The sequence below is a fragment of the Diabrotica virgifera genome, chromosome 2 (assembly GCF_917563875.1).
Source record: "Diabrotica virgifera virgifera chromosome 2, PGI_DIABVI_V3a".
Taxonomy (NCBI): domain Eukaryota; kingdom Metazoa; phylum Arthropoda; class Insecta; order Coleoptera; family Chrysomelidae; genus Diabrotica; species Diabrotica virgifera.
Window position 1 is genome coordinate 2,265,609 of NC_065444.1, and position 10,922 is coordinate 2,276,530.

Genomic DNA, 10,922 nt, shown 5'->3' on the forward strand with positions numbered 1-10,922 from the left:
AGAAAGCCCTGAAATTAGTCTATCCACCACCACAGAAAGAACCCAGTACCTTCTGCTCTATCACATATACTGGCAAGATAACAACAAAAATAGCCAGATACATAAAAAAGAAAGGAATAACACCAGCTTTCAGAACTAATAACAACTTAAGCAAATATATTAAGAACAATAAGAGCCGAAAGAGAAAACAACTACAGAGTGGTGTCTACAAACTAACTTGTGGTGACTGCCCGAAAACTTACATCGCCCAAACTGGCAGAACCTTTGACAAACGGATAGCAGAACACAAAAGGGCTTTCAACAATAGAAAAACAGACACTTCTACATACGCACTTCACCTTCTAGATCATAATCATTCTTTTAATGAAGAGTTTGAAATTCTGCATATTCAAAATAAAGGCCTTAAGCTATCTTTATTAGAATATATGGAAAGTAATAAATTAACAAATACAGATATAATTCTGAATGACCAACTCGAGACAAACAGCTCCCCACTCAGACCTTAAAAAGGCAAACACACTGTAAACTAAATCACTTAAGAAAGGCACTCTGCCGAAACAGCTGTAGTCACATAGTTATAATAAATGTTGTGGAAGTATAGAAAACAATCGTTTTCAGTGTTTTATTGTTATATAAAATGAACTTCCATCAAGTAACGGTCGAATCCATCAATTATAAATATAATCCTGACAATTGTCAAATTTGTCTCAAATTTCATGAAATAATTATTCTAGAAATGCCTAAAACACAAAATGTCACGACTGAAAGAGGTCTCTGGGAAGAATCATAGGTGCTAACTGTAGCCTAACCCCATTTATCAAAAAGAATGTAATAGCAACACACATTTATTATTTATTTATCAAACTTATCTCATAAATCTTAAACTTAAAATTATTAAACAAAGAAACTAAATGAAGATTCAGTGGGAAGACTTGATATGTATAGAACTAGGATATTTGGCCATCAATTCTCTTCCAGAATAGCAAGGGTGACTTTTAATAGAATATTAAAAATACGTTCTTTTTTATAAATTTAAAAAACCTTAACACGTTTACATCATAAAACAGATATATTGTATATGTATTTAATCTAAGCATAAAATAAACAAAAATCTTCACGTCATTTCTCACCCGTACTTAAAACTAAAACAAAATCTAAATTTTTCGCATTCTAAATTAGGATTTTTTGAAGAACTTCCAAAACGTTTTGACCAGACCGTCCCTTTTTTCTTCTTTCGCTTGATTATCTTTCTTATCTTCCGGTAACTCTGAAGGTGTTGGTTTATCTTCCTCTTTAATGGAATAGTTAGCCTTTGAGCTGGTTTTCTCTGCCACTTCATTTATCCGATCAAAAGAAACAGAACGAGAACTTAAATTATCAGGATCTTTAGAATCTTTTACAGATTCACTTCTTTTAAAATGATTATTATCAGAAATAGATCCCTGGGAATTGGCCCCTGTAATGACATTATTTTCTGAATTTATCGGGTTCCCGGTGATGAGACTATTTTCTGAATTTATCGAGTTTTGTTGATTTTTATTCATATTTTCGAGACATTCTTTCTCAGTTTGTTTCTTTGTTTCAATATGAAACGTGTCTTCACCCGCAGTAGCGGCAGATGAATCTGAGTGAAGACACTCGAATTCCTATTGTTTACTAGGCTTCTTCCCCTTCAGGTCTAGAATCTGAAATTTAGATTTTTGTCAACAAATTATTGATTAAAATACTCTATCAGGTGATTCACAACATTTAATAAATTAAAAAACATACGAGATGTATGAGGACAACAGTATTTTTGATACATTTATTTGAGGATTTTTTTTACATTAATAGTTTTATTTTTAGAGACGAGTTTAGTTTTTTTTTTCATTTAGCGACAGAACAAATCGGAAAAGGACAAAAATCGGTTAAGGATGCATAATAATTATAGAAGACAAGATGTCAATGGAACTAAAAAATAAACATGATAGAAGCTATAAACAATACAGTGCCAGTTAGTTAAAAAATCTAGTGGAAGAAAATACTTCAAATGGGTTCGACTGTACAAGGAAATAATTAAAATACATAAACTAAGTGAAGAAACAACGAAAATCGGATATAAGCAGGAGTTAGGCAACGAAATGAACAAAGAAGGAGAAATAATAGAGGAATTGAGAAAAATAGAGCGAAATTAGTATGTGGGATTGCAAACAATAATAAAGAGAAAAAACACACAGAAAGAGAAACATGGTGGAATAATGAAGTAAAAATTGAACTAAAGGCAAATAAATTGTGGAAAGAATATGTATAAGACGAACAGCAACAAAAATATGAAAGATACAGAATACAGAGAATGAAAGTTAAAGAAACAGTCAACAATGAGAAATAAAAAAGCTGGGAGAAAAGAAATAGAAAAGTTGGGAGAAAAAAAATAGAAGAAAACAGTAAAGAAAATATAACATTGTTTTATAGAACACTGAGAAACCTACAAAGCAACACAAAAAAAAACTAAAACAATAGAGAGCGAGATATAGATAGGAATGAAAATATTTTTAGAGGAAATTTTGAAGGATTAAAACAGAAGAGGATGATCTGATCCATACAATCAGCTATCTCCAACAAGCGCAAGAGTGTTAATACTCCATAAGAAGGGAAAGCAGTAAAGAGAGATAAAAATATTTAAATACTTTTTCAAAAAATTAAAAGAACCAAGATAACCATAAGAAATATTAAAGAAGTTGTGATATTTACTTCGATAATTACATATATGGATACTTTAGAAGCCAAACGGTGTAAGTCAAGTTCTCCCTAAAAATGACTTATGATATGTAACACCAAAGAATACACCAACGACAAATAGTTTCCTTGTTTATATTTAAGAATATAATATTTATATTATGATCAATAAGGGCGGTTTATTTATTTTTAATTGCTCCTCATTTTCTGCAACTATTTTCAACAACAAAAATCTTATTATCTCATTTCAAACATTTATTGACTTTTACACGGATTGGCTTCTGAGGCATCGATATTATACAGTATGTCCCTGTAAGTTGTATCCATATGGAAAACTTTTTTATTATTAATTTTACGAAAAAAAGTTATTCTTTATAAAAAGCTCTGCATGGTCCAAAACCTAAGATTTAATCATCAAATATCAAATTTTTTGAATATTATACGAGGTATGTTAAAAAGTTTAAAATTCACTCAAGTGTAAAGTAGCTTTATTTTTCGTAATATTGGAAATTGCTATTATGAAAAGTTGTTTGGAATTAAAAACTATATTCTAATATGCAATTACATCCTTCAAATAAAAAAAATTTTTTTTTTTGAAAAATGATATTTATCATTATTTTTTCAGTTATTTAATTTCTGATAACTCTTTTATGATTAATTTTACGAAAAAAAGTGATTCTTAATAAAAAGTTCTGGATGGTCTAAAACTTAAAATACAACCATCTTATATCAAATTTTATCAATTTTATACGAGGTATGTCAAAAAAGATAAATTTAGATCAAAAGTAAAGTACCTTGATAGTTCAGAATATTTCAATTAGAAGGATGTAATTACATACTGAAACATAGTTTTTAATTCTAAATAATTTTTCATAATAACAATTTTCGATATTGTGAAAAATAAACATATTTTACTCTTGAGCGAAATTCATATTTTTTGACATACCTCGTATAAAATTGATAAAATTTGACAAAATATGGTTGTATTTTAGATTTTAGACCATGCAGAACTTTTTAATAAGAATCACTTTTTTTCGTAAAATTAATAATAAAAGAGTTATCTGAATTAAAATAACTAAAAATAATGTTAGTTATCCATAATTTTTCAAAAAAAAAAAAATTTCAATTAGAAGGATGTAATTGCATACTAGAATACAGTTTTTAATTCCAAACAACTTTTCATTATAGCAATTTTCAATATTGTGAAAAATAAACTTTACTCTTGAGTGAAATTCAAACTTTTTGATATACCTCGTATAATATTCAAAAAATTTGATATTTGATGGTTAAATCTTAGGTTTTGGACCATGCAGAGCTTTTTATAAAGAATAACTTTTTTTCGTACAATTAATAATAAAAAAGTTTTCCATATGGATACAACTTACAGGGACATACTGTATAACCTGAAAATCAGTAATAAAACTTTACCCTAGATGGCCTCTCTTCTGGAACTCTGTGCTTGACTCTAACTAATTCTGGATGGCCTTCGCTGATCATTTTCTTCTCCCAATTTTCTAATTCTATCTCATATTTTTCATGTTCCTTAGCGTATTGAGCTCTATATTTCTCCTTCTGGCTGTCTGATACCTGCGCCCAGTCATTCTTTACAGTCTTTATCAGGATATTAAGAGGAACATTTCTAATTTTACTTTGTTCTTGGAGGTATAACAGATAAGGACCCTGTGGTTTTTTGGGTTTGTGAGTTTCTTTTAATAACTAAAAAATAAATACATACAATATAACTTATAGAAAATTTATTTGGTTAAAAGTTAATAAAATTGTTTTAACACATTCGCTGCACATGTCACTTGTCAGTGACATTCAGTTTCTCTCTCCAGTGCAGTTGTCGCCACTTAGTGACATGTGTTTACTTACATTCTATTAACCGTTAGTGTGAATTCAGCATCTGGGACAAGGACTTAAAATATATGAAGCGAAAATTTCAAACAATAATTTTTTTCTCGTTTTTATTAATTTTCTGAAATAACAAGGTCAAATAAAGAAAAAGAATGCAAATCAAGAATGTTGATAAAATACTCTAACTATTTGAAGAACCTCAACATCCAAGAGATGAAAATGGTCACTGAAAGAGTAACTGGATATTAGGAGATTATTAGGTAAAGGAGAATGAACCATGACATACCCATACTATGCCATTGCAATATGCTACAGCTCTACAACTGTAACATGGCCGGTGGGGGTAATCATTTCTGCGTCAAATATACAAACATTATAGTGAACCCTCAACTTGAGGGAGGAGATTATTATCGGCCATGTCAAGACCAGTGAGTGTACAGTAGGAAAAATGAAAGAATACCCATGTGTCATCGATGATATGCATACAAATCAAATCAAAAATTTCTAGTCAAAACAATGTCTAACCTAAGTTAATACTGTAAAAAAAGGATATGACTACTACCCCACCATACGATTTTTCGCTACGTAAATGTGTCAAAAATTTTTTGTGATGTTATTCTTTTTCTGATAATACCTATACCGGGTGGTGAATTGGAAAACGGGCCATAGGAAACTCAATGTAAAATGTTAAACTGTTGAATTCCTGCTTCCCTAATTATTTTACATCAAAAGTCATAAGAAACTATTTGTAGGGGATTGAAATCTACATTGAAAACAACTGTTAAAATTGTTATAGAAACAATAATTATTAAAAATTTTGTAAAAAATATAGTGAATTTTAAACAGTATCACGCCAAATTTAGGCCACACACAGTGCAATAATGTGTATAAGGTTGCATTTGGTGACAATGAAGTTATTATATTAACAATTTGAACCGTCACTTTTTTATTTATTTCATCATTTATTGTTTAAAACACAATAAACTTGATAAGATACCCTCAGTTAAGGAGAAAGTATTAATAATAAAGATGTTTTCTTCAGTCAATAGTGTGCATACTGTCAGTTAAATAGTAACGTGTGGCCAAACTTGAACACAATACCTAATGTACAAATACATTGTATTTTTCAAAATTTTGGAATGTATTTAAATCGTAGAGCAATTGTAACTTTTGTTTTTAATACAGATTTCAATCCTCTACAAATAGCTTCTCATGACTTTTAATGTAAAATAATTAGGGAAGCAGGAATTCAACAGTTTAGAATTTTACATTGAGTTTCCTATGGTCCGTTTTACGATTCACCACCCTGTATATTTATTGGTAATAAACGTTACTTTTAATACCGTAATTAATTATTTGATATAGATTAATAATACAAAAATAATGAGTAAGCAAATATAGTTTTATGAATTTCTCCATGTTAAAGTTGCCAGACGTAAATAGTAACAGGAATTTAAAAAATGTCGTTTATGTCGGCTGCATTAAGTGACTTAAATGAAAGTAAACTTAATGAATTCAGATCATTTTGGTATCCATATCATTTTCCAAACATTATCTGCAAATAAATGTACATTCGTAAAAATATACTAATCTGTAATTTTATACACTATGATTGAAAAGTCAGAGTAATATGTACACGTTTGGCAAACTCATAGACAGAAGTTAACCATATTGAGAGATGATGACTTACAAATTTTATTGACTTATTAATTAAATAAATACTTTCCAAACCAAAAATACAATATAATATCAAAATAGCTTTTAAAAGAACTGAGTTTATTCAAGTAAATACAACTGATTATTAAAATTTATAAACTCTACCGAACCTAACCCAGTTTCCTGTCAAAGTGACAGAAATCGAATCTGTCAGATTATAGTTGACCAGCACGATTACTCAAATAGTAGTTCATACAATGATTATCTCTACTGATGAATGATTTTCTAAGAATGACATTAGAAGTACAGAAATAGTCAAGTGTGAGCTTAAATTTTCTACTAAATTAATATAACTACGTTGAACAATTGTATCGCTGTCTCACTCTGTCAATTATAAATATGTAACTGCGTATGTCTTGGATAATGTTTTTGCTTAGTAGACAACACTTAATAATCTATCTCTCTTGTTTGTTATTTATAGAAAAGACAGCAAATCCAAAATATGTGCTTGATATGATCGTTCATGGATATTCTTTCATTTTTCCGGCTGTAAGTGATGTAAGACAGGAATTCACTGGTCAGCTGAGGTTTGAACCAGAAGAGATCCTAAAACTACCAATAAGAGAACTGTTGGCCTTCATTGAGTTCACAGAATTCATTATAGTTTAAGGAAAAAAGCAAGGTATGGTACAATGGCCTTATGGATAAGTGCCAGAGACTAACAAGCCTCGCCTGATTTAAGAAGAAGAGACTACTGCAATAAAAAGCATAATAATAAATTCCCAAATTGCAAGATATATAAACATAAATTTAAACCGTACAATACCTTCGTAATCTTCCTTTTCTTTCTGTCTTCTTTCTTTTCATTATTAGCTATCTGCAAGATTTCTCTCTGTTCTGCAGTTAAAGCTGTATTAAATTTTAATATGTCTTTATCATATATCTCTGCTTCTTTTTGATACTTTTCCTTCAGTTTCTCCTTTTCTTCTTCAGTCACTTGTTTCCATTCTTCTGAGAGTTTTCTTAATACATCTTTGGGAAGTATATTGGGATTTTCCTTAACTATAGTACTTCGCTTTTGATTAACATACTGTAAATAGGGCGTTAAAGGTTTCTTCGGCTTTTCAGGAATATTTAAGGATTTGAGTCTTTCCTTAGTCTCTGTTTTTATGGTCCTGGTGGGGGTTTGGAAATTTGCCACATTTAACCTGAAAGTAATATAAGTTTAATAGTACCTACCAGTGGCGGCTCGTCAGAGGAGGCAAGGGAGGCTCAGCCTCCCCATAAATTTTTTACACACTCTACACTGTTTTGTTTATCATGAATCGTGAAAACAACAAGCAGTCTCTATTATACAATGTGTAAATTCCATATTATCCCTAATTATCCATACATACGGAGCATTAGCATTAGAACGCATGATCGCATCTCAGTTTTATTACATATTATTGTAGGCAGGACCCTGGGTTATCCCGAGATGCATGAACAGAGCACGAAGCCGAGAAGCCCAGCAGTCTCCGTTGCTAATTAGGAGACCCGGTCTCCTAACAGTGGCATCTACGGTGCCATCACACGCTGCTTGGAGATATACCAAGGGAGGCAGAATAGCTTCTCAGCTCCGTTGCGTGGTTGAGTGCGTCTCGGGACAACGAATTTTAGGGTCCTGACTAAAAATAATGAAAAATCTAAAAGTGCGAATTTTGTTATGAAATTTGGTATGTGGGGTTATAATAATATTTGGAACAACTTGCTCAAATAACTTTTTCCGATATCTCTAACTCAAAGCAAAATATCGGTAATTTATGGTGTTTTTGAATTCGCAGTAGGCCGTGTTTAGAATTAAAAAAATTCAGTTGAGTATCTTAAAAAATTTGAAGCTTCATTATGTATGGACTGCAAAACTTCAAATATGTATTTATTTTGATATGCGAGGTATCTATTTACAAATAGATGGAATTGTTAACAAATAAACGACACAAATTTTGGTATTAAACTTTTACAATTAGACTAACTATTTTTAAAATGATATGATATCATGAAATTATGAATTAGGATGATATTATGAAATGTAAATAAAAAAGGGTCAAAAAATGGGGCCTTAAATTACATTTTTGGCGCATTTTTTTGCTAGTGCAAATTTGTCTAGATATTTTACAGTTAGGTATAGCCTCCCCTATTGTAAAAATCACGAGCTGCCACTGGTACCTACATCAACAAAACTAATAGTAATAGTACGCAACAGCTTCAGATAAGCTGATGACACAGTGTTGATTGCAGATTCTGACTTGGGTCTACAACTATTCACCTGCAGGACCAGCTCGACCTGTGAGCAATTCAATATAAAAATAAACATTAAGACAACCAGTCAAAGTGATGTCAATCCGTAAAAACCAGAATGTACCTCATTATTGTACAATAAAAGGGCACATTTTAGAAGAGGTTAATAGATTTAAGTACCTGGGATGTTGGCTCGACAGCAGCCTAAATCCTGATCTAGAAATGAGATCTAGAATAGAACAGGCCAGAAAATCTTTGGAAAAAATCAAAAGATTGAAGATCAAAACTGAAAATTTTACTGCGTTTATCAAAATGCTCTCTCTCTCCTATGGCGGTACAGCCCAAGTCAGGCCCTGGCCTTCCCTAGCATTTGTCTCCAAGTATCTCTGTCTCTGGCTGCTCTCCTCCAGTTGTCCACCCTCAATAGGTATCTCTTTAGCATCTGTTCTCACTTTGTCTACCCACCTCTTCCTTGATCTTCCTACTGGCCAACGTCCCACCACAGTTCCGCTAAGCGTTCTGCTAGGTGTTCTGTCGTTACCAAAATGCTATGTCTGGTTAAATTTTCTCTATGCAGTTGAAATGTGGACCCTAAATAAATTGCAGGCCTTGGAAAAGTGGACCTACTGGAGAATCTTCAAAATTTCGTGGACATCGCATACTTCAAAGAAGAAGTGCTGCATAGATACGAAAGGAACAAGAACTTTTCAAAGCAGTGAAAGAAAAACATCATACCTAGACAACATACTGAGAAATATTAAGTACCAATATGCTCAACTAGAGTGCTATGAACGAGTGGACTAGGAAGGAAAAGACTATCCTGGCTAAGAAATATCCCACAATAGACAGGGCCAAATTTTGTAGTAACTAGTAACCAACCTCCATTGAGGATAGGGCAATTTAAGATGAAGAATAATAATACATCATATTGGTAATGAATTAGCAATAATACATAAAACTTATAAGGAGTTCTGTGCCTAAAAATCCGTTATAATTGTTTCTTTACCTATTTGCAGATATAATTCTGCTATTGAAAACATTGAATGTTTTGAATAAAAATCCTTGACCAGCCATATTTCTGTTGAACACTTTTCAAGAAATTAATCCATATATAGATAATTCGTCCACAAAAATAGACAAACACAATGAAAAAATTAAACGCACACTTTATAGGTTAAGTTTGGATATCAAAAATAGAAAAAAAGAACGCTCACGCTCAGTAGTATGTCAACTGTCATAATATCAATTTGCAACCGTGTATGCACGTTGCTGTATGCATGGTTGCATATGGTGAAGGTTTGTAAATTTTATTTTTTAATTAACTAATAAAATAATAAAAAAGACAAAGAGATTGTAAACTAAATATTATTTAATACGGTCAATAGACTACAATACAAACTTTTAAGTTAATTACCAATATACAGTAAGGACGTAAAGGTAAGGTGAAATGGGTAATTTTGGAAATAAATCCCGATACTACATGGTATGGAAGCCTAGACGCTGACAATTATAATAGTTCTCGTTACGGCCTGGAAAACTTTGAGATATGGATATTCCGCCAAATTATAAAGTTCTTCTGATCCTTTTTTGGATCCATTCAATACCATATGAACAGGTATAATACCTAAAGAATAGCTCTGCTCCAATCGACATGCTTCCCAAAAAAGCCAATCCAAAAGATAGCAATGAACATCGCACCATATAGCCTTAATGAGCCATGCCTTAAATTTATTTTTAAAAATTATTCACAATAGAATACATAAGAAATTAGACGAAGGCTCGAAGGCATAAGTAATACTCAAATGGGATGTATGTGTATGAAAGGTCTCGGAACACGGGATGCACTGTTTGCAGTGAGTGTTCTTTAGCAGAGAAGCCTAGATATGAATCAGGAAGTATATGCCTGTTTCATTGATTTTGAGAAGGCATTTGATAGAGTGCACCACCAAGTAATTATGTAATCTCTATTCGAATCAAACAACGAAAGTGAAATTTTAAAATGAACTGACTGAGGATATCTAGATTCGCCGTGGGGTGCGCCAAGCCGGCAAGGGTGTATTTATAACCATTATTCTTTAATTTATACAATGAATTCTCCCATCTCAGAATTAGCGTTGGCAGAAGTCAGTGAATAACATAAGATATGCTGACGCTACGTCCTTCTGCTGGGAACACTAAAACTGCAACACCACCTTGCTCAACAACTGAATATACATTGTACCTAACGCTTCTTCTTCTTCTTCAGCCCATTTCTATTCAACTTTGGACATACGCCTTCCCCAAATCTTCCCATTTCCGTATGTCTTTGGCTGCGCTTTTCCAGTTAGTTCCTGCAGCTTTTACAATATCGTCCTTCCATCTTCCATCGCATCTGAGGTCTTCCTCTTCTTCTTTTTCCTGTCCACGGTGTCCAGTTT

General features: G+C 31.9%; 1 protein-coding gene across 1 annotated transcript; it reads right to left on the reverse strand.

Annotated features, from left to right (window-relative positions):
* Nucleotides 1-829: 829 nt before the first annotated feature.
* On the reverse strand, nucleotides 830-9,725 carry LOC114328082 (transcription factor A, mitochondrial). Its single transcript, XM_028276834.2, has 4 exons — nucleotides 9,512-9,725; nucleotides 7,055-7,436; nucleotides 4,144-4,431; nucleotides 830-1,685 (listed from the first exon to the last, which is right to left on the reverse strand). Exons 1-4 carry the CDS (start codon nucleotides 9,577-9,579, stop codon nucleotides 1,647-1,649), a joined length of 777 nt encoding a protein of 258 aa, XP_028132635.1. The 5' UTR covers nucleotides 9,580-9,725; the 3' UTR covers nucleotides 830-1,646.
* Nucleotides 9,726-10,922: the final 1,197 nt, after the last annotated feature.